Raw genomic sequence first — 25353 nt, 5'->3', positions numbered from 1 at the left:
AAAACCCACCTGGAGGCTTCACGAGAGTCACGACGAGAGTTTAAAAGTGACATGGTTTAGTTTATCTACTTTGCACAATTCAAACAATAAAATATAAATAAACAAACATAACAGAGATAAATAATATCACAGTGCAGGGAGAGGCAGAAAGCCAACTGGGCTTATTTGAAGCCTCCACCGATATAATATTCAAATTTCAGAATATTACAGAGAACATAAAATGAATATGCATAAGATGTGACTCCGTAAAATATTACTGACAAGATGTTTTTACAAGATATGAAATATGATAACAATATCAATACGTTACAAACAACAAAAGAAAATGTAATTGTGTTGTGTGCGATGTGACTTTCTCTGTTTTGTCTCTTGTGTTTCTTCTCTCTGGACTCCCAATTTTAATCCCCCCACGTTTGTTGCAGGACTCTGCCCCGACCCCCCCGACCTTAAGCTCCTTCTCTCCCGCGGCCGCCGCCCCCCCGCCCCCGGCGGTGAGCGGTGCCCAGCGCAGGGCCCAGGCCGTACGGGTGGGAGCCCTGATGGTGCAGCTGGAGAAGACCTTAAGGAACCAGAGCTGCTCTGAGAAGGAGCTCAGACACCTGGACCACCAGGTCCTGCACCTGGCCACCATCCTGAAGGTACCCGAGTGTGTACTTATACACACATCTGTACTCCATGTTTCTAACACGTGTTCACCTCTCAGAACAACCTCTCTCTGCTGAGAGGCTCGTCTTCAGAGGAGATGCTCGCTGTGGAAGAAGTGCTGGGCAGCTTTGACTTCCTGTCACATGACGACAACACTTCCTGTTTGGGCAGCCTGAGACTGAAGGACAGCGGGTGAGTAGATCACAGATCAATAATCAATACACAGCACGGATATCTGAACATCTCTCCATCTTCATCCCTCAGCGTCAGCTCTCTGCAGCGGAGACTCGGCCAATCAACTCCTGAGGAAGAGTCGTTCATCGCCCCGCTGACTTCTGGGAATTGGGGTCTCGACCAGGCTCTTGAGACTCACCTGGATAGTTGTTGCATCCTGCTGCAGGTACGCTGTGTTTCTATGAGCTTCGTCCTCGTTCATCAACTTTTTACATCAGTGTTTCCATCTTCTGTGTCTCTTTTCAACGTCCAACCATCAAAACGTCTCCTCAGATGATCACAGCGACCGACTTCAGCCCCTCCAGAACGGACCTGCTGCAGGAAGTGACTCTCCAAGCTGACGTTCTGCAGAGAATCAGTTGTGTGCTGCTGGAGAAGAAGAGCAGCATCTCTGCTGGAGACAGTGAGTCTGTTAGTCTGTCTGCTAGAGAAGTGATTAACACATGAAATCATGTACAACAGGTTCATTTGGTGTAGAATCATCCTGTTCTGGTTAAATACAGGGAAACATAACGAGATATCGTTGTGTTTCAGACAGAAACACGCTTCAGATTTACAGAATGTTGAACCTGATTCATTTCACAGGTTAAGTTAACCATCAAAAGTTTTACTGACGATGGTTCTCCTCCAATATTCAGGAGAACATGTGTTTCTAGTCTCTGATCTCTGATCATGTTTCATTGTAAACAACCAGTTAGTGTTTAAACCAACAGGAGGAGAGCTAGTAACGTTAGCAGCACCGCTAACAGCTAACCAACTGAGGTTCACTTCAGTTACACTATGATGCCTTCAGGCTCTGCTCAGTGAACATGAGTACTGGCTGAAGGTACATTATAACGTTATCATGATGTGTTCACATGTCACCTGTAAAATGTAGTTTTGGTGATAAACTTGAATAAATCCAGTAGTTTGCCAGTCTAATCAAAATGACGTCACTCAGAATTATATTATACTTATAATTAAAACTTGAATTAGTTAGTGGGGCTCAAAGCACTATTACTGAATACAAGTTACTATCTTACGGTCTTAGGACGCAGCCGTCCTCTCCTCCTCACAGACCGACACCACCGATGCAGAACACCAGCTTTACCTTTATGTTGAGCTCATGTTCAGTCTGTGGGAGAGCAAAGGTCCCCGTGGAGTCCTCCCGTTGTGGGTCAGCTTTATTGACTTTATGGTCAAACTCGATACCGACCGGCTCAGTGAGTGTTCTCTGTCTGACTCGTGGCGAGACAGGATCTCACTGTTGGGACTCAGTAACGAGCACAGAACACCACAGACTTTGGATTTTCTTCAGTTCGCGCAGATTTATTTGCATCACAAAGTATAAAAGTAACCCGAGCTGTCCGGAGTCAACTGACTAAACAATAGCATTGTTCATTACTTTATACCCTATGCCCCCCCCCCATTTTTATAAAGTACAAAATGCTATGAATTACAATAACAAAGTAGAAGTATAACATTTAGTATTGTTGATGGTTTACTGACTTCAGAGCGTTCAAATGATTTTTGGGACGGTATTCTGGATCCTTGGAGACCAGCTGATATAATCAAACATGTGGATCATCAATGACCACTAATTAGTATCGGGGGCTAGAAGCTTGATATTCTTTTGTGCTGATCCAATCCATTGCTCCACTCATCCTCTCAGCAAACATCCCCACATGACACCGTCATCATTAGGGGGCGGTTGTGAATATTAAAGTACCAGCTACGTTAGAATGAATAATCACACGATCAGAACCAGGAGCTCATCAAGTCACATCCATAATCACGAGCCCTTCACTGTCTGCTCCTCAGTCCTCCCAGAGGCCCAGAGGTCGAGGGAGGTGCTGCTGTTCTGGGACGACTGTGTGACGGACGGAGTCTCTCCATTCTGCTGCGTCTCCGACGCGTTCTGCAGGACGTTAAAGAAACGTTACACCCACAAGGTGAAGGCCAAGCAGCCGGGCCAGTCGGACAAAGGTACTGAAGCTGTGAGCTCGTTTACTGCACTTCTTTATGATTATTCTGGAACCTTCTCTTTATACATCCTGCCTGACGTACGTCTTCCTCATCACATCTCATCTGCTACTACACTTCCCACAATGCCTTGCAGCTCAGATGATGCGCATTGATTTATTGCATCAGTTATATAATATTACATTACAATGATGGTAGAACGGACACATTTGAGTAGGAGCTGATTGTTGTAATTATATTATTGAGTTATTGTATTATTTATTACAGCGACATTGAGCTGCGTCCTCTTCATTATGGGATGTTTCTGAACTGGTTCTCCACCAGCCGACGCACAAGACGGAGTCTGAGGGACAAATTTATTGTAATAAAATTAGTGCTGGGCAACGATTACAGTTTTTAATCTCGATTAATCGCATTGTTATGCGCAAAGTTCAATAATGATTCAAAAGTAGTGTATTGTGCACTTTTATTTTAAAGTACTGCTATATGAACAAAAGGTCAATAACATTTGGTTTGTAAACACTTTAAACACATCAGGTTCTTGTTAGCAGCAGTGTTCCCTTTACACAGCAGCAGTTATAACACAGTTATAATGATTCTGATCCTAGATATTCAGCCGGTATTCATAACTTTATCTTCATGTGTGTAAGAGATGATATTTAAATATACTTCTTGAAAACTACAAACATATCTACGTCATGTTTTTATGTTTGTTAAATTCTCAGTAGTGATACTAAATGATGCTTATTATACATATTACAAACAAAACACTTTAAAAACTCTAAAACAATCATTTAAATGAATCATTTATTTTTTGCTTTTTGTGGTATTTTGGTCAGACACATAACGCTGATTACCGTAATATGTGTGGTATTTGTTATAAATGTACGTTGGTACATAGAGGGTGATAAGAAGCTGTACATGGAGGGACTTAGGACCCAGGGGAGTGTAGGTGAAGCATGGAACCGGTAGTCTGTACCGTGGCAGTAACCTGCATGAGGAAGTTATGCTAATAAAGAGTTGAGTTAAGAGCAGTTTGTTCTCTCGTGATTATATGTTCATTTAAAAACACCACAATATGTGTTTTGATATTGTCACGTTTGATCCTGTAACGAGACGATCATGTGTGTGTGTGTGTGTGTGTATGTGGGGGGGAGGATAATAACGCGTTAACTTGCCCAGCACTAAATAAAATACATAAAGACATTTAGTAATTTATTGTTGAATGAGCTGTAAATGTGGTGTTTAAAAATCAGATGTTTCAGAATGTATTTACATGAACGTTCATTGTGTCGTGATCATTGTTTATATTTCTAAGTGTGTTCTTCAAGTCACATTTTTATGGAAGCCCATCTCCACCACTGTGAGGAAACAATGAAGGTCCTGTAAGTCATAATAATGAGATAGTAAGTCATAATAATGAGATACTATCTCATTATAATGAGATAGTATGTCATTATAATGAGATAGTAAGTCATTATAATGAGATAGTAAGTCATTATTATGAGATAGTAAGTCATAATAATGAGATAGTAAGTCATTATAATGAGATAGTAAGTCATAATAATGAGATACTATCTCATTATAATGAGATAGTAAGTCATAATGAGATACTATCTCATTATAATGAAATAGTATGTCATTATAATGAGATAGTAAGTCATAATAATGACATACTATCTCATTATGAGATAGTAAGTCATAATGAGATAGTAAGTCATTATTATGAGATAGTAAGTCATTATTATGAGATAGTAAGTCATTATTATGAGATAGTAAGTCATAATAATGAGATACTATCTCATTATAATGATAGTATGTCATTATAATGAGATAGTAAGTCATTATGAGATAGTAAGTCATTATGAGATAGTAAGTCATAATGAGATAGTAAGTCATTATGAGATAGTAAGTCATAATGAGATAGTAAGTCATAATGAGATAGTAAGTCATTATGAGATAGTAAGTCATCATGAGATAGTAAGTCATTATGAGATAGTAAGTCATAATGACTTACTATCTCATTATAATGACATACTATCTCATTATAATGAGATAGTAAGTCATAATAATGACATACTATCTCATTATGAGATAGTAAGTCATTATTATGAGATAGTAAGTCATTATTATGAGATAGTAAGTCATAATAATGAGATACTATCTCATTATAATGATAGTATGTCATTATAATGAGATAGTAAGTCATTATGAGATAGTAAGTCATAATGAGATAGTAAGTCATTATGAGATAGTAAGTCATAATGAGATAGTAAGTCATAATGAGATAGTAAGTCATTATGAGATAGTAAGTCATCATGAGATAGTAAGTCATCATGAGATAGTAAGTCATTATGAGATAGTAAGTCATAATAATGAGATACTATCTCATTATAATGATAGTATGTCATTATAATGAGATAGTAAGTCATAATGAGATAGTAAGTCATTATGAGATAGTAAGTCATCATGAGATAGTAAGTCATCATGAGATAGTAAGTCATTATGAGATAGTAAGTCATAATAATGAGATACTATCTCATTATAATGATAGTATGTCATTATAATGAGATAGTAAGTCATGAGATAGTAAGTCATTATGAGATAGTAAGTCATTATGAGATAGTAAGTCATTATGAGATAGTAAGTCATGAGATAGTAAGTCATTATGAGATAGTAAGTCATAATGAGATAGTAAGTCATGAGATAGTAAGTCATAATGAGATAGTAAGTCATACTAATGAGAAACTATCTCATTATAATGATAGTATGTCATAATAATGAGATACTATCTCATTATAATGATAGTATGTCATTATAATGAGATAGTAAGTCATAATGAGATAGTAAGTCATTATGAGATAGTAAGTCATTATTATGAGATAGCAAGTCATAATAATGAGATAGTAAGTCATAATAATGAGTTACTATCATTATAATGAGATAGTAAGTCATAACTAGAAAATGCATTTCCTGCTGAAAATGCGTTGGAATGCTGAAAGCTGAAATGAATCTCAAAAACATTGCTGAAAATAGATATCCAATTTAAAAACAATTGCAAAAAGCTTAATAATTCAAACAGTTGAAAGATTATAAATATGAAGTCATATGTAGCTGAAAGTATAAGAAGAAGAAGGCTTTGAAAGTTGAAGAAGTTTAACAGGATTTGAAGTTAATCCATGGGGCTTTTATTTTGAAAGGGTGGGGCTGGGTGGGGGGGAGAGGAGACATAATCATAATGTTTGACACATAAACAGAGGTTATTAAATGACAGGCTTCATCACAAGCATTTCAGTTATATTTCACTCTGTGGGGCTTTTATTTTGAAATGGGGTGTGGGGGGGAGAAGGGGAGAGGAGATGGACTCATATTGTTAGATTAACACAAACAGGTTATTAAATGACAGGCTTCATCACAAGCATTTCAGTTAGAATTCATTCTGTGGGGCTTTTATTTTGAAATGGGGTGTGGGGGGGGGAGATAAGGGGAGAGGAGATGGACTCATAATGTTAGATAAACATAAACAGGTTATTAAATGTCAGGCTTCATCATAAGCATTTCAGTTAGAATTCATTCTGTGGGGCTTTTATTTTAAAATGGGGTGTGTGTGTGTGGGGGGGGGGGATCCTCTAAAGATCTCTAAGAACCTGAATGACTGTATGAGAGAGAGACACAGAGAGAGAGAGAGAGAGAGAGAGGAGTGCGTGTGTGTCTGTGAGTCTGTGTGTTTATCAACATCACTAATGAGCTTAATCAGAAACACCTGTGTCCTTGCAGCCTTTTCATGGAGATAAAACAGGGAAACACCTCTCAAACAAATCCTCAAAACTCCCATAACCGTAGCTCCTATTGCTCCGATATTAATAAATGAGAGGAAGGATGAGTTGAAGAACAGATCCTGTAAAAATTGTGTCTGTAGTGTAAAAAATGTGGCTGAACTGGCGATCTAGAAATGGGGGTACCGTGTTCTGTGGAAGATGTTTTTGAAGCAAAATTTAACATTGGTCTCTATGGAGCAGAAAGTTGGTTTTCCTCTCAATTACAGGCTTCTGTGCCAAATGTGGAAATCTGTGGGATTCCACAGTCATTTGTCTACGACAAGGACAAGATTAGCTACTTCTACATCCAGAAATTATGCATGAAGAGTGAAGATTGTGGACACAGTGGCAAAAGACAAATGTTTTTTTCACAAGAATCTCAAGCTGCTCTTCACTCTAGCGGTGACATCACGCACTCTAAGCTGCGCAATACACACCCATTATAAAGTCAGAAAAGGAGTGAAAAAATCATAAAAGTTAAAATGGGACAGTTCAAAAAGTATAAAAGATATCAAAAAGCTGAATAATGCGGCAATAGATCAGGGTTTTCCCAACATTTGAAAGTTTAAATGGTGTCTGTAGCTGAAAGTATGAGGAAGTAGAAGGATTTGAAAGTTGAAGAGGATTTGAACATTTTCTCCATTGAAACCCATTCAAAAAAAAAATTGCAAAAAGCTTAATAATTCATAAAGTTTAAAGGTTAGAAATATGAAAAGTCATAGCACACGTGTCCTTAATGAGCTGAACATTTTGATAGTTGAACGGTTTCTGTAGCTTAAAAAATGTGGAAGGAGTTAAGTAGCCAAATACGGGCGGAAGAAATATAAGAAGTTTAACTAGAAAATGCATTTCCTGCTGAAAATGCGTTGGAATGCTGAAATGAATCTCAAAAACATTGCTGAAAATAGATATCCAATTTTAAAAAAATTGCAAAAAGCTTAATAATTCAAAAAGTTGAAAGATTACAAATATGAAGTCATATGTAGCTGAAAGTATGAGAAGAAGAAGGCTTTGAAAGTTGAAGAAGTTTAACAGGATTTGAAGATTTTCTCCATAGAGATCCCATTCAAAAGAAAACTGCAAATAGCTTAATAATTCAAAGAATTTAAAGATTACAAATATGAAAAGTCATATCACCCCTCTCCTGAAAGAGCTGAACATTTTGATATTCGAATGGTTTCTGTGGCTTAAAAAATGTCAGCAGTAGTGATATTTGTAGTAGTAGTACTAGAAGTTGTAGTTGTAGTAGAAGTATTATTAGTAGTAGAAGTATTAGTAGCATTATAATAAGTAGTAGCAGTAGTGATATTTGTAATAGTAGTAGTAGAAGTTGTAGTTGTAGTAGAAGTATCATTAGTAGTAGAAGTATTAGTATTTAGAAGAAGTAGTAGAAGTAGTAGTAGTAAATAATATAACAGTAGTAGTAGTAGTAATAGTAATGGCAGTATTTGAAAAAGTCTAATTTTGAGCTTAATGTTTACATACAGTTAATCCATGGGGCTTTTATTTTGAAAGGGTGGGGCTGGGTGGGGGGAAGAGAGGAGACATAATCATAATGTTTGACACATAAACAGAGGTTATTAAATGACAGGCTTCATCACAAGCATTTCAGTTATATTTCACTCTGTGGGGCTTTTATTTTGAAATGGGGTGTGGGGGGGAGAAGGGGAGAGGAGATGGACTCATAATGTTAGATTAACACAAACAGGTTATTAAATGACAGGCTTCATCACAAGCATTTCAGTTAGAATTCATTCTGTGGGGCTTTTATTTTGAAATGGGGTGTGGGGGGGGGGGGAGATAAGGGGAGAGGAGATGGACTCATAATGTTAGATAAACATAAACAGGTTATTAAATGTCAGGCTTCATCATAAGCATTTCAGTTAGAATTCATTCTGTGGGGCTTTTATTTTAAAATGGGGTGTGTGTGTGTGTGGGGGGGGATCCTCTAAAGATCTCTAAGAACCTGAATGACTGTATGAGAGAGAGACACAGAGAGAGAGAGACACAGAGAGAGAGAGAGGAGTGTGTGTGTGTCTGTGAGTCTGTGTGTTTATCAACATCACTAATGAGCTTAATCAGAAACACCTGTGTCCTTGCAGCCTTTTCATGGAGATTAAACAGGGAAACACCTCTCAAACAAATCCTCAAAACTCCCATAACCGTAGCTCCTATTGCTCCGATATTAATAAATGAGAGGAAGGATGAGTTGAAGAACAGATCCTGTAAAAATTGTGTCTGTAGTGTAAAAAATGTGGCTGAACTGGCGATTTAGAAATGGGGTACCGTGTTCTGTGGAAGATGTTTTTGAAGCTAAATTTAACATTGGTCTCTATGGAGCAGAAAGTTGGTTTTCCTCTCAATTACAGGCTTCTGTGTCAAATGTGTAAATCTGTGGGATTCCACAGTCATTTGTCTACGACAAGGACAAGATTAGCTACTTCTACATCCAGAAATGATGCATGAAGAGTGAAGATTGTGGACACAGTGGCAAAAGACAAATGTTTTTTTCACAAGAATCTCAAGCTGCTCTTCACTCTAGCGGTGACATCACGCACTCTAAACTGCGCAATACACACCCATTATAAAGTCAGAAAAGGGCTGAAAAAATCATAAAAATTAAATTGCTGCAGTTCAAAAAGTATAAAAGATATCAAAAAGCTGAATAATGCGGCAATAGATCAGGGTTTTCTCAACATTTTAAAGTTTAAATGGTGTCTGTAGCTGAAAGTATGAGGAAGTAGAAGGATTTGAAAGTTGAAGAGGATTTGAACATTTTCTCCATTGAAACCCATTCAAAAAAAAAATGTGCAAAAAGCTTAATAATTCATAAAGTTTAAAGGTTATGAATATGAAAAGTCATAGCACACATGAGCTGAAAGAGCTGAACATTTTGATATTTGAACGGTTTCTGTAGCTTAAAAACTGTGGAAGGAGTTAAGTAGCAAAATACGTACGGAAGAAATAGAAGTTGAAGAAGTTGAACTAGAAAATGCATTTCCTGCTGAAAATGCGTTGGAATGCTGAAAGCTGAAATGAATCTCAAAAACATTGCTGAAAATAGATATCCAATTTAAAAACAATTGCAAAAAGCTTAATAATTCAAACAGTTGAAAGATTATAAATATGAAGTCATATGTAGCTGAAAGTATAAGAAGAAGAAGGCTTTGAAAGTTGAAGAAGTTTAACAGGATTTGAAGATTTTCTCCATAGAGATCCCATTCAAAAGAAAATTGCAAATAGCTTAATATTTCAAAGAATTTAAAGATTACAAATATGAAAAGTCATATCACCCCTCTCCTGAAAGAGCTGAACATTTTGATATTCGAATGGTTTCTGTGGCTTAAAACATGTCAGCAGTAGTGATATTTGTAGAAGTAGTACTAGAAGTTGTAGTTGTAGTAGAAGTATTATTAGTAGTAGAAGTATTAGTAGCATTATAATAAGTAGTAGCAGTAGTGATATTTGTAATAGTAGTCGTAGAAGTTGTAGTTGTAGTAGAAGTATCATTAGTAGTAGAAGTATTAGTATTTAGAAGAAGTAGTAGAAGTAGTAGTAGTAATAGCTGTAGTAGTGGTCGTAGTATATAATATAACAGTAGTAGTAGTAGTAATAGTAATGGCAGTATTTGAAAAAGTCTAATTTTGAGCTTAATGTTTACATACAGTTAATCCATGGGGCTTTTATTTTGAAAGGGTGGGGCTGGGTGGGGGGGAGAGGAGACATAATCATAATGTTTGACACATAAACAGAGGTTATTAAATGACAGGCTTCATCACAAGCATTTCAGTTATATTTCACTCTGTGGGGCTTTTATTTTGAAATGGGGTGTGGGGGGGAGAAGGGGAGAGGAGATGGACTCATATTGTTAGATTAACACAAACAGGTTATTAAATGACAGGCTTCATCACAAGCATTTCAGTTAGAATTCATTCTGTGGGGCTTTTATTTTGAAATGGGGTGTGGGGGGGGGGGAGATAAGGGGAGAGGAGATGGACTCATAATGTTAGATAAACATAAACAGGTTATTAAATGTCAGGCTTCATCATAAGCATTTCAGTTAGAATTCATTCTGTGGGGCTTTTATTTTAAAATGGGGTGTGTGTGTGTGGGGGGGGGGATCCTCTAAAGATCTCTAAGAACCTGAATGACTGTATGAGAGAGACACACAGAGAGAGAGAGACACAGAGAGAGAGAGACACAGAGAGAGATAGAGAGAGAGGAGTGCGTGTGTGTCTGTGAGTCTGTGTTTATCAACATCACTAATGAGCTTAATCAGAAACACCTGTGTCCTTGCAGCCTTTTCATGGAGATTAAACAGGGAAACACCTCTCAAACAAATCCTCAAAACTCCCATAACCGTAGCTCCTATTGCTCCGATATTAATAAATGAGAGGAAGGATGAGTTGAAGAACAGATCCTGTAAAAATTGTGTCTGTAGTGTAAAAAATGTGGCTGAACTGGCGATTTAGAAATGGGGTACCGTGTTCTGTGGAAGATGTTTTTGAAGCTAAATTTAACATTGGTCTCTATGGAGCAGAAAGTTGGTTTTCCTCTCAATTACAGGCTTCTGTGTCAAATGTGTAAATCTGTGGGATTCCACAGTCATTTGTCTACGACAAGGACAAGATTAGCTACTTCTACATCCAGAAATGATGCATGAAGAGTGAAGATTGTGGACACAGTGGCAAAAGACAAATGTTTTTTTCACAAGAATCTCAAGCTGCTCTTCACTCTAGCGGTGACATCACGCACTCTAAACTGCGCAATACACACCCATTATAAAGTCAGAAAAGGGCTGAAAAAATCATAAAAATTAAATTGCTGCAGTTCAAAAAGTATAAAAGATATCAAAAAGCTGAATAATGCGGCAATAGATCAGGGTTTTCTCAACATTTTAAAGTTTAAATGGTGTCTGTAGCTGAAAGTATGAGGAAGTAGAAGGATTTGAAAGTTGAAGAGGATTTGAACATTTTCTCCATTGAAACCCATTCAAAAAAAAAATGTGCAAAAAGCTTAATAATTCATAAAGTTTAAAGGTTATGAATATGAAAAGTCATAGCACACATGAGCTGAAAGAGCTGAACATTTTGATATTTGAACGGTTTCTGTAGCTTAAAAACTGTGGAAGGAGTTAAGTAGCAAAATACGTACGGAAGAAATAGAAGTTGAAGAAGTTGAACTAGAAAATGCATTTCCTGCTGAAAATGCGTTGGAATGCTGAAAGCTGAAATGAATCTCAAAAACATTGCTGAAAATAGATATCCAATTTAAAAACAATTGCAAAAAGCTTAATAATTCAAACAGTTGAAAGATTATAAATATGAAGTCATATGTAGCTGAAAGTATGAGAAGAAGAAGGCTTTGAAAGTTGAAGAAGTTTAACAGGATTTGAAGATTTTCTCCATAGAGATCCCATTCAAAAGAAAATTGCAAATAGCTTAATAATTCAAAGAATTTAAAGATTACAAATATGAAAAGTCATATCACCCCTCTCCTGAAAGAGCTGAACATTTTGATATTCGAATGGTTTCTGTGGCTTAAAACATGTCAGCAGTAGTGATATTTGTAGAAGTAGTACTAGAAGTTGTAGTTGTAGTAGAAGTATTATTAGTAGTAGAAGTATTAGTAGCATTATAATAAGTAGTAGCAGTAGTGATATTTGTAATAGTAGTCGTAGAAGTTGTAGTTGTAGTAGAAGTATCATTAGTAGTAGAAGTATTAGTATTTAGAAGAAGTAGTAGAAGTAGTAGTAGTAATAGCTGTAGTAGTGGTCGTAGTATATAATATAACAGTAGTAGTAGTAGTAATAGTAATGGCAGTATTTGAAAAAGTCTAATTTTGAGCTTAATGTTTACATACAGTTAATCCATGGGGCTTTTATTTTGAAAGGGTGGGGCTGGGTGGGGGGGAGAGGAGACATAATCATAATGTTTGACACATAAACAGAGGTTATTAAATGACAGGCTTCATCACAAGCATTTCAGTTATATTTCACTCTGTGGGGCTTTTATTTTGAAATGGGGTGTGGGGGGGAGAAGGGGAGAGGAGATGGACTCATATTGTTAGATTAACACAAACAGGTTATTAAATGACAGGCTTCATCACAAGCATTTCAGTTAGAATTCATTCTGTGGGGCTTTTATTTTGAAATGGGGTGTGGGGGGGGAGATAAGGGGAGAGGAGATGGACTCATAATGTTAGATAAACATAAACAGGTTATTAAATGTCAGGCTTCATCATAAGCATTTCAGTTAGAATTCATTCTGTGGGGCTTTTATTTTAAAATGGGGTGTGTGTGTGTGGGGGGGGGATCCTCTAAAGATCTCTAAGAACCTGAATGACTGTATGAGAGAGACACACAGAGAGAGAGAGACACAGAGAGAGAGAGAGAGAGAGGAGTGTGTGTGTGTGTGTCTGTGTGTTTATCAACATCACTAATGAGCTTCATCAGAAACACCTGTGTCCTTGCAGCCTTTTCATGGAGATTAAACAGGGAAACACCTCTCAAACAAATCCTCAAAACTCCCATAACCGTAGCTCCTATTGCTCCGATATTAATAAATGAGAGGAAGGATGAGTTGAAGAACAGATCCTGTAAAAATTGTGTCTGTAGTGTAAAAAATGTGGCTGAACTGGCGATCTAGAAATGGGGTACCGTGTTCTGTGGAAGATGTTTTTGAAGCAAAATTTAACATTGGTCTCTATGGAGCAGAAAGTTGGTTTTCCTCTCAATTACAGGCTTCTGTGTCAAATGTGTAAATCTGTGGGATTCCACAGTCATTTGTCTACGACAAGGACAAGATTAGCTACTTCTACATCCAGAAATGATGCATGAAGAGTGAAGATTGTGGACACAGTGGCAAAAGACAAATGTTTTTTTCACAAGAATCTCAAGCTGCTCTTCACTCTAGCGGTGACATCACGCACTCTAAGCTGCGCAATACACACCCATTATAAAAGCAGAAAAGGAGTGAAAAAATCATAAAAGTTAAACTGCTGCAGTTCAAAAAGTATAAAAGATATCAAAAAGCTGAATAAGGTGGCAATAGATCAGGGTTTTCTCAACATTTTAAAGTTTAAATGGTGTCTGTAGCTGAAAGTATGAGGAAGTAGAAGGATTTGAAAGTTGAAGAGGATTTGAACATTTTCTCCATAGAAACCCATTCAAAAAAAAAAATGCAAAAAGCTTAATAATTCATAAAGTTTAAAGGTTATGAATATGAAAAGTCATAGCACACATGAGCTGAAAGAGCTGAACATTTTGATATTTGAACGGTTTCTGTAGCTTAAAAAATGTGGAAGGAGATAGATAGCAAAATACGTACGGAAGAAATAGTTGAATAAAGAGAAACAGGATAACAATAGTTGGAATGCTTAACAGCATTCCAACAATAATGACTTACAGGATCTTATTGTTTCCTCAGTGGTGGAGATGGGCTTCCACACCTTTGGTCCACATTGAATCTGCTGAAAGAGAAAAGAAAGTAAGCAGGTTGATGAACAAACTCGACTGATTTTCCTGTAAAGTTTTACTGGAGATTCTCCTTCAGCAGAAAACAAGAACTAAAGTCTCTCAGCTCCTCATCTCTGATCAGTGTTTCACAGACGGAGCTGAACTCCTTTATTTCTTCCTCCTCCTCCTCCTCCTCCTCAGTCTTTTCTCAGCTCCTCCAGGAGCTCCAGGCGGTCTGTGGGTCGGTACCCGGCCTTCGTCCAGTCTGCAGCCCAGAGAGAGTGACTCTCTTCCAGCTGTGTGTGTATCTGAAGCGCTGCAGCGTCCAGCAGCTGGGAGATCACATCTCACGTCTCTCCAGAGAACGTTTGTCTTCTTTACAACTCTCCACTGACATCAATCACATCAATCATCTGAATCACATGACTCATCTGAATCACATCAATCATCTGAATCACATCAATCATCTGAATCACATCAATCACATGAATCACCTGAATCACATGAATCACCTGAATCATCTGAATCACATCAATCATCTGAATCACCTGAATCACATCAATCACATCAATCACATCAATCACCTGAATCACATGAATCATCTGAATCACATGACTCATCTGAATCACATCAATCATCTGAATCACATCAATCACATGAATCATCTGAATCACATGACTCATCTGAATCACATCAATCATCTGAATCACATGACTCATCTGAATCACATCAATCACATGACTCATCTGAATCACATGACTCATCTGAATCACATGAATCATCTGAATCACATGACTCATCTGAATCACATCAATCACATGAATCATCTGAATCACATGACTCATCTGAATCACATCAATCATCTGAATCACATGAATCATCTGAATCACATCAATCACATGAATCATCTGAATCACATGACTCATCTGAATCACATCAATCACATGACTCATCTGAATCACATGACTCATCTGAATCACATCAATCACATGAATCATCTGAATCACATGACTCATCTGAATCACATCAATCACATGACTCATCTGAATCACATGACTCATCTGAATCACATGAATCATCTGAATCACATGACTCATCTGAATCACATCAATCATCTGAATCACATGAATCATCTGAATCACATCAATCACATGAATCATCTGAATCACATGACTCATCTGAATCACATCAATCACATGACTCATCTGAATCACATGACTCATCTGAATCACATGACTCATCTGAATCACATCAATCATCTGAATCACATGAATCATCTGAATCACATCAATCACATGAATCATCTGAATCACATGACTCATCTGAATCACATCAATCACATGACTCATCTGAATCACATGACTCATCTGAATCACATCAATCACATGAATCATCTGAATCACATGACTCATCTGAATCACATCAATCACATGACTCATCTGAATCACATGACTCATCTGAATCACATGAATCATCTGAATCACATGACTCATCTGAATCACATCAATCATCTGAATCACATGAATCATCTGAATCACATCAATCACATGAATCATCTGAATCACATGACTCATCTGAATCACATCAATCACATGACTCATCTGAATCACATGACTCATCTGAATCACATGACTCATCTGAATCACATCAATCACATGAATCATCTGAATCACATGACTCATCTGAATCACATCAATCACATGACTCATCTGAATCACATGACTCATCTGAATCACATGAATCATCTGAATCACATGACTCATCTGAATCACATCAATCATCTGAATCACATGACTCATCTGAATCACATCAATCACATGAATCATCTGAATCACATGACTCATCTGAATCACATCAATCATCTGAATCACATGAATCATCTGAATCACATCAATCACATGAATCATCTGAATCACATCAATCATCTGAATCACATGAATCACCTGAATCACGTGAATCACATGACTCATCTGAATCACATGACTCATCTGAATCACATCAATCATCTGAATCACATGAATCACATGAATCACATGAATCACCTGAATCACATGAATCATCTGTGGGAATTCTTCTTAAATGACATTTATTTTGTTTTAATTTCATAAACTATTTTCTTTGGTAGAAAGTAGTTTCATTGAAAACTCTTGAACATCATCTTTAATGCTTTGAGCTTTAAAATAACTTTTGAAAGTGTTAAAATATATATATTTTTAATTTCACAACCAAAACATATTTAATATAACCCGACCACATGTTTGTACAAACACAGAAATAAATGAATGTATATATATTCTCCTGTGTACTTACACGCCGTTATTTTGTGGTTGTGTTTGATATTTACAATAATTTAAGATTATTGCATTTTATTGGCCGGGTTAGCATTTAGCATCTTTAGCATCCGATTTAATATTTTAAGACAAAAATGAAACAAAGACACAAATATACAAATGCATCAGTTATTAGATGTTCACTTTATATTATTTAATGTTTTAAATTAATATTTTATGTATACGTTTACGAGCCGTGCATCTTAACAGTCATGAATATGTTGTAAAAATGCTGAATAATTAAATTTCGTTTTCAAACAGTGAAAATGTGTTTTAGTCTAAAGTAGTAAATCATTCGTAGTTCAGTGAATATTCTACAGATGAAGCTAAACAAACAGGACGGAGCAGTAACAACAGCGACTCAACGTGTCTCTGGCTCCTCTTCACCTTCACGCCATAAAGATCCGTTAATAAACAAATCACGTTAATGAATGAGTCAAACGCTAATATTCCACCATCATAATAATAGAATGATGGCGCTGCCTTTTCATTTGTCTTTATAATGTGAACTGCAAAAATTTAAAAACACTGCAGAGATTATTATTATATTATTATTATTGTATTATTATATAATATATTATTATTATATTATAGTATTATTATTATATCATATTATATTATTATACATTATATTATATTATTATTATTATATCATATTATTATTATTATATCATATTATATTATTATTATATTATTATTATTATATCATATTATATTATTATATCATATTATATTATTATTATTATATCATATTATTATTATTATATCATATTATATTATTATTATTATATCATATTATATTATATCATATTATTATTATATCATATTATATTATTATTATTATATCATATTATATTATATCATATTATTATTATATCATATTATATTATTATATCATATCATATTACTGTCACTTTCTCCTCTGCAGCGGAAGAAAACTCATTTTCGCCCTCTTAATTTTATTTTCATGCCTCTGAATACAAATATTTAATATTGTTCTATAACATTAAATATTCATGACTAAATAAGAAACAGAAAAAATAAATCTTTAGATGTAATTTATTCAAAGTTTACACTCAAAAACGTGGCTAATCTGAGACCGCGTGGACGACTGATTGGACCAGATCATTCTAACAGTGAGCAGTTTAGAGAAAAAAAAAAAATCTATGTGAAGAAACTCAAACTCTTCTGATGTTCAGTGTGTGTGTGTGTGTATCTGTGTGTGTGTGTGTATCTGTGTGTGTGTGTGTGTAAAGTATCAACAACCACACGATTCATCATTAATCAGATGTGAACAGACAAAAACACTTCCTTCCTTCCCTCCAGCTCCCCTTGTTTCCTTTCCTTCTTCGTGTGGCTTCAGCATGTTGACGTCTGCTGCTTATTAAACTGCGACACTACTTTTTTATTTGCACAGAACACATATAAAAGTGCTCAAACAACAACACTGTGTGTTTGTGCTTATCTGAGACGGATAAAGTCTGCGATGTTTGTTTTAACTCACTTTGAACACCAGGCGGGTGGAGTTTAGGGCCCAAGTAGGACAGGGAGTGTCAGAAAGATTAGATGAGATTTAAAGTGAAAACGTTTCAGTTGTGATGTTCTGGTGGTCTCTACTGTGTTTCAGAGTACATCCTGTCAGCCCTGAGGAGCCCCAAAAGGAGGCGGGCTCTAAATAAGCTAAGGAGGCGGAGCATCACAGAGCTCCTCCCACTGAGATGCACGCTGCAGACTCTGGCCGCGCTGCAGGTCGACTCCAACCACAAAGTCTGCAAAGCTGCAGCCAGCTGTCTGTGTAGAGCTGCAGGCTGCAAGGCCTTCAGGAGTCAGGTAGAGGCCACCGCATGCTAACATTTAACATGCATATTAATATACATATTGTTTACTATGCAGGCTGCAAGGCCTTCAGGAGTCAGGTACACCAGAGATCTCTGTGTTGACCTCCTCCACCTCCTCCTCCTCCAGGCCATAGTTTACTACACAGAGAGTTTGAAGAGCCCTGATGCTCAGATCCAACATGGCTCCTGTCTGGCTCTTAAATGCCTCAGGGCCACAGAGAGCGTGGACCACATATCAGATTTGTGGAGATCAGCTGATGAAGATCTTTGCAGCGCTGCCAGAGAAACTGTCCTCTCTTTTGGTACAAACATGAATCATATTTTAATTCATTAGTATGTAATGATATTATTATTATTATGATCTCTATCTGTTGTGTGCAGGTAAAAAGGGCCACCAGGCCTTCCAGAGGATGGAGCAGCTGTACACTGAAAGGCAGGAGGTCGTCTACCAGAACCAGGAGACTGAGAGTACCTTCCTCTAGGAAACAAGCGTGGACCTTAAAGAGGTCTTTTCTCTGGTGGGATCCGACATGAAGCGCCTCAGTGATCCAGACGGTCAGAGACCAGAGGAAGTGTCCGTGAAGTTTGAAGAGCTCTGTGGTTCCTTCATGATGGATGAGGAAGAGGAACTTTCTCTGCTTCATACTCAGACTTTACTGGAAACGTGAATTTATTTTGTTGAGTTTTTGCATAAAGAAGAATGACTTCGTTTAAAGGTCTACATGGTTGTTTTATTGCAAAGTGAAGGAGAAATGTATTCATATTATACACAATGTCATAAGTGTGATTAAGAAGCATAATGAGCCAAACTATGATGTGAACATTAAACTCCTCTGAACAGAGGCCGGGGTTCAAACAGAGAAAGCTGATTCTATTAAATTCGACTTCATTGTTTATCAGCTTTTGAACATAATGGAGCTGCTGAGATGTGACATTCAGGGACTCCAGAGGATCGTAGGTCAAACCAGCATTTAAAAGCTTTCACTCCGTTCTTCACAAGCAGAATTTACTCCAGAGTTTCATACTTTGCTTTGGGAGAGTTGTCATTGGAGATACGCATTGATTAGCATTGATTTAGCCTGAAGAAGAGTTCAGTCCTGAGGCAACAATGAAGAATAGTAAGACTTTATAAAAAGGTACAAAACAGGTGCTAAACTGATGCTTTAATGCAGTGATTCTCAACTGGTGGGTCGCAACCCAAAAGTGGGTCGCGACCCGTTTTCAGTGGGTCGCGGGCCTTTCCCTGACAAAAAACAAAAAAGTGATTTTATTTTGAAGGGCATTTTTTATGCAGCGGAATTATTCCAGCATTTACAGCACTTGTTCAGCGGTGCAGGAAAAACACCGACCAGTGCGTTGTGAATCACATCACGTGATGCAGCTCAGCCAATCAAAGATGGGCATTCTGACAAGTTTCCTGACTTGAGTGAGATGTACACACCGTGACACACGGAGAGAGACGAGGTTATAGACAGCAGAGCAGGACTGTTGAGTTGAGACTTGTGAAAGTGAAATCATAGGACGATTTCCAAAAGAGAGAAATGTCCAGAGAGACCAGAGTCATTAGACTCTGACTGGACAGACTCATAGAAGTGAATTCTTCCAACACTCATTTCGGAAGATGAGTAAATATAATATTGTGGCTTTTTCACTTCACCCTGAATGAACTGAATTTAAAGCTGCAGAGCAATTCAGTGAAAATAACTTTTCTAAAATGAATTTTGTTACGAAATTTATTTTTTAATCCAGCCGTTATTTTACTTGAAATGAGAAGAACATTTATTCATGTATTTCTATGTATTATTTATAATCCATCCAGTTACATTTGAACAATTAGAATAATAATTATTAAAATATAATTGATGTGTACTTTCTTTATTTGATTTGACAGTTGTTTACTACACAGAGACGTTACTACTACTAGACTTCTTGAATATAGATATATATTATATATAGTGGGTCGCGGCTTGTCATTAAGGGGTGATGGTGGGTCCCGCAGCCAGACCAGTTGAGAACCACTGCTTTAATGCATGAAAGAGTTAAAGACGTGTCACTCAAAACTTTAAAAATGTGACTTCATACATTCAATAATGTGCCACTAAATCAGCTAGAATCCAGTTCTGCAACTGTTATTTTCATTATAAATAATTATTTAGTTGATTAATGGATTGTTTGTTTTGTCTCTAAAATGTCTCGTTTTTGTTTGATTATTTTGTTCAATTAACTTTGATATATAAACAGATAATTAAGGAGCTGGAAGCTGTAAATTCTTAACATCTTATTATTTCCACCTGAAATAAAGCTGGAAAGAGCTTGTGTGTTGCAACCTTCATATTCACTTCAGTGTTGTTTATTCTTTCATGGTTCTCCTCTTGGATAATTGATGATCAATATTTCTGAGGTCTGTTTTGGCTTCAGCCGTCACCACTGAATCAGGCCAGTGCTGCCCTCTGCTGGACTGGTGAAGTGAAGCTGAGGATGGGGTTAAACTGACCTTTGACCTCTCTGACTGGGACATTTAAGGAATGTTTGTGAGGTCGATAAAATGTCCTGAGAAGATGATGTTAGTCAGCTTTTTGTGTGCAAGGCAGAGAAAGTACAAGTCAACTCTGCATCGTTTATGGAGGTTTTTAGTTCAACAAATGTAATCACAACGCTAAAATGTGATCATTACACTCCTCACAATATTCTAACAATTACAACAGGAACATTTTCAGCATACCAAAGCTCTAAATCAGATGTTATAATGTATAACAACCATTTATCTGAAGATAAATCAGACGCAAACGAAACCTTTAAAATGTTCTGAACATTGACAAGAAGCAGGACCAGAAGGTTTGAAGATTTGTAAAATGAATAACTGAAAAAATGAATGTTTGAATATGATTTTAACATGTTATCTTTCCCACATGTTAAGAACAGATTTGACTTGGTGAAACCTCCTGGAATTAAAATGTGAACACCAGTTATTGTCTTTAGTTCGGTTTTACTGACTAACTGAAATCTAAAGATGTTTAATGTTGATCAGGTTAGCGTGTTAGCATGCTAACATCTGTTAATGAGCAATAAACACAAAGCACAGCTGAGGCTGATGGGAATATGTCATAAGTATTATAGTTTTGACCTGATGATGGCGCAAGACCAGGGGTCACCAACCTTTTTTAAACTGAGAGCTACTTCAAGGGTACCGAGTAGTACGAAGGGCTACTTATTTGATACAAACTTCCTGAATAACAAAGTTGCACAGATCACCTTTTAATAATAATAATAATATATGTGAAGAGACTGTTTGATCACATGTCAGTTAATTATTCCTCACAATAATTATTAATAATGATTTCCACAACAATGATGGTATAGCTACACATACATATTTAAACATGCAACTTTTATTTCTGTTAATCTGTTTCAACATTTGAAAGTCAGAGGTATCACATCTCTGATATTTTTGTATCATCACATGATTAAAGCCGGTTACTTTTGCACATAGCGCCTGCTGGTGAATGATGCAGTGGTGATGTAGACATTTTGTGAAGTCTGGGTCACCTTTGCATTGCGCAATGAAGCCGCATGCCGGCCCGTCATCGCGGGAGCCCCGTCTGTTGTCACCGACACCAGCTTTTCCAATGGTACCTTTTTCTCCACGAAGAAACTAGTAACTAGTCTCGTCTATAGCCGAGCGGGGATCCAACCCTCCGAGGCGCTCGAGCGTCTTCGGGCGCCCGCGTTCAAAACCTCTAGTCTGGGCCTTTTTGGTCGGATTGCGTTGCCTCGCCTCTTCCCCCGCCACCCCCGAGTTGTTGCACTGCGGCCTGTTCCGAGGATTTACGGACCTGACGACGGGGTGCGCTTGCGGCGCGCGTCTGGCGCCAACGGGACACTAATGCAAGCGTTTTTGATTAAAAAAAGAACAGCAACTACAATTTTAGACGGAGCTCCATAATGACTAGTGCTATTTTTAGAACATGCCTTACGGGCGACTCACGTGGTCCCTGCGGGCGACAGGGTGCCCGTGGGCACCGTGTTGGCTACCTCTGCGCTAGATGAACGTTTTAGTGATCTTCCAGTTTTACAGTTCATCCCGAGGACATTAAACGCGTCACGGCTCAGCATCCAATAGTTGTCCAGATATTTCACCTCACGGTGGCGCTAGATGAAAAGTCAAAGGACAACAAAAGCCACAGGGTTCATCCTCTGGGGAACATGAATGTCTGTACTAAACATCATCTTTAAGTAAATGATGACTCATCACCTGTTACCTGTTAGGGATAAAACAAAAAAGTTTTTACAATCATGAATAAAAAGTATTCAAGTTTTTGTTGGCTTGTGTATTCTTTCAGATTAATATTCATAAAGCCACACACCTCTCAGTCAGTTCCACTTCTACTAACACGTAAAACTGATCGTGTAACTATTAACATCTTTGTTCTTTAGAGAGCAGTGGAGTAAAGAGCTGAACTAGCTGCTGTACTTTATATACACTTTGATCAATTAAATAACCTGTGGCACTAAGAAGGCCCATAACAGGTTGAATAGGCAGAAAAATGACGACAACGAAGTCGTATAACTCAACAGATTGGTGTCAGACCAAAGTGAGAACAAGACACCAGAGTGGAGAAGTGTCTGATCCACTGGTCACACTGGAAACATGGACAGAAGCTGAACATGTGACATAGGGTGCTTCTCAAGTCTCTTAATTGTCGTTTCCTTGCTCGAACCGGAAGTTGTTTCTGCTCCGCCATATTGACGGCCGTCCCAAAGCTCTAATGTAGCTCTGAGGAGCGAGGATGGAGGATGGAGGAGGGACCTCTGAGGAGCCATGAGCGAGGAACCACGAGAACAGACTTCCAGGAAGTGTTTTAACGGCCGACACGCCCCCTCATTGTTCATCAGTCATGTGATTGGACGCTGCAGCCGATCGGACTGACTGACTGCAGTTTAACACCAGAGTGAAGACAGATCACAGATTAAACTCTAGTTTATATTTGATTAGGTTTCTGATTCACCGTCTGGTTTAAATAAATGTTCATTGTAGTCTGAACAACAAAAGAACCTCAAACAACTTTCTACATTTATTAGAAAGATTTGTGTTTTCATGATCTGATGTTTCCCTCAATAACTTTATTATGAATACAATTAAAGTCAGAGAGAGCTGAGAGACTAAACCCTAGAGAGATAGATAGAGAGATGAAAAACTTTTTACATCATTTATCATCATTTCATTCAGTCACGTGAGGCTGTTCATTCCTGATTGTCGGGTTTGATGAGTTTTATCATTTAAGAGAAACAATCATATTCTGGGTTATTAAATAATGACGTCACAGTCTTTGAAGGTCTCTTCACCGGAGACCCCAGACGTCTTTTAAACGTGTTTTCAACGGAACGATGCTGACCTGGATATTACACAGTATATACTTTATATTGTTTGTATATTGCTATAAGCCAAACAACAATGTTCTGACCGTGTTCTTATTAGTACATTACTTTGTTTTACTCACGTCCTCCACATTTAAACTGTGTACAGCCCCACTCGCTGTCCGCCGTGTATTTTACATGTGAAATGTCCTAAATACTCTATTTTATAACGTTGGGCTACAGGGACAGTCCACAAAGTGTCTCCAACATTAACTAACACACATGTCTATGTTTACTGTTCGTCCATTCATCCATGCCACAAGCTAACACTACTAGCTAGCAGCCTCGCCACCATGGTGAGCATAACATGATATTAGTGGTATGGTAATGATATTTCGGTTTGCAATATTGGAATAAAGTAGTTCAAGTACTTACAGAGTGTGTCGTTAGCGTGAAGCCTCGTTTATTCCGTCAGCTCGTTGACTTCGCTCATCACTCAGTAAGAGCTCGCTAGCTCACATCGTGCCTGTTTCCAGACAGTTTGAGAGTATCGCTGAGCCTCTGATTCTAAGTCCCAGCGCATGCGTGTTCCAGCAGTAAACACAGGGTCCCCAGATAGCAGTCGACTCCGGGGCGGATCCGCCCTCAGGTCGGCAGATCCGCATGGCATCGGCCATGCGCACCGGATACGGGCCGCGCACCGTCACACAGCGGATCCGCACATCGAACGCGCCTTTTTGCTCAGTTCAAATACTGCAGGCAGGTTCTTCTTCTTCTTCTTGTTTGAGGTTTATTGACAGTTGACAAACAATTAATTGGTGCATTACCGCCACCAACTGGTCTGGAGTGTGGATCAGGATGTCTAAGCTACTTATATACAAATTAAACAACGGGTTCATATTTTCTTAATAATATTAATGAATCTAAGATATTGAAATAATACTTGATAACACTCACTTTTTGAGTTATTTTGCAGAATGTATCCACTATATCCAACCGTACCTTCATCGTGCCGAGGTCTGCAATCAGCTGCCCTCTTTCCTGCTCATATTTTTGACATTGTACAATTACATGAACACGTTCTATTGTTTCCTCTTGCCCACAATAGTCGCATTTCCCTGTTTCGTGTTGACCTATTTTTTGAAGCATACCGTTTAGGCCAGTGTGTCCAAATCTAAGCCTTGATATCACCGCTTCCTCTCTCCTGTTCCTTCCTGCACATCTCATGTCTCCCACTTTCCTCTGAACTCGGTAAAACCATCGTCCTTTCCCGTCTTCTTCCCATTGCTTCTGCCACCTTTCCTTCAACCTCTGATGATACTTTTAGTTTCTGATTTACTGAAGCTGACTGTAACATTAGTGCAGCTCATTTTTGTGGCTCTTTTGCAGCTTTATCTGCCATCTCATTTCATTTGACCCCGATATGTGCTGGTACCCACAGGAATATGACCGTCAGACCCATCATTTGAATTCTGTATAATGTTTGTTGTATTTCTATAAGGATGTCTGGTCTGCTGTTTCACAATCTCATCATCTGTGGCGACACGTGAGACGTGATTCTTTCTGATGTCATCTGTGATCACAAGCAGATCATAATCCCACGAACCCTCAGTGCAACATCTAGCCGACATGCAGTCTGGAAGCTAGCGGCTGTCTGGCATGTAAAGGTTTGCTATGCTATATTCAGAGCTAAAATATCATAGAACTATTATGTA

At 37.7% G+C, this 25353-nt stretch overlaps 2 protein-coding genes across 11 annotated transcripts in view; both read left to right on the top strand.

Moving 5' to 3' along the window:
* Positions 1-20615, top strand: part of ripor3 (RIPOR family member 3) — a 38693-nt gene extending 18078 nt beyond the window's left edge. For 4 of the 10 annotated variants that reach the window (XM_076082048.1, XM_076082046.1, XM_076082047.1 and 1 more), the window contains 9 exons: positions 423-638; positions 704-837; positions 910-1045; positions 1153-1282; positions 2680-2844; positions 14317-14481; positions 18073-18275; positions 18411-18585; positions 18665-20615. In XM_076082048.1, the coding sequence (XP_075938163.1) occupies positions 423-638; positions 704-837; positions 910-1045; positions 1153-1282; positions 2680-2844; positions 14317-14481; positions 18073-18275; positions 18411-18585; positions 18665-18765 (1425 nt within the window). In that variant the 3' untranslated portion in view covers positions 18766-20615. Of the gene's footprint in view, positions 1-422; positions 639-703; positions 838-909; positions 1046-1152; positions 1283-2679; positions 2845-3108; positions 4127-14086; positions 14147-14239; positions 14482-18072; positions 18276-18410; positions 18586-18664 lie in introns of those variants that run through there. The other 6 variants (XM_076082041.1, XM_076082040.1, XM_076082043.1 and 3 more) reach the window with 6 other exon arrangements.
* LOC142938699 (uncharacterized) lies at positions 14516-17068 on the top strand (the record flags this gene model as incomplete). Its single annotated transcript, XM_076082049.1, has 1 exon — positions 14516-17068. A coding segment is annotated over one exon (1683 nt), but the record flags the coding sequence as incomplete, so codon positions are not given.
* Positions 20616-25353: the final 4738 nt, after the last annotated feature.

Source organism: Anarhichas minor, unplaced genomic scaffold, assembly GCF_050575085.1.
Source record: "Anarhichas minor isolate MPS153535 unplaced genomic scaffold, ASM5057508v1 ptg000089l, whole genome shotgun sequence".
Lineage (NCBI taxonomy): Eukaryota > Metazoa > Chordata > Actinopteri > Perciformes > Anarhichadidae > Anarhichas > Anarhichas minor.
Note: the sequence above shows the minus strand (reverse complement) of the source record. Positions and strands in the feature narration are given on the sequence as shown.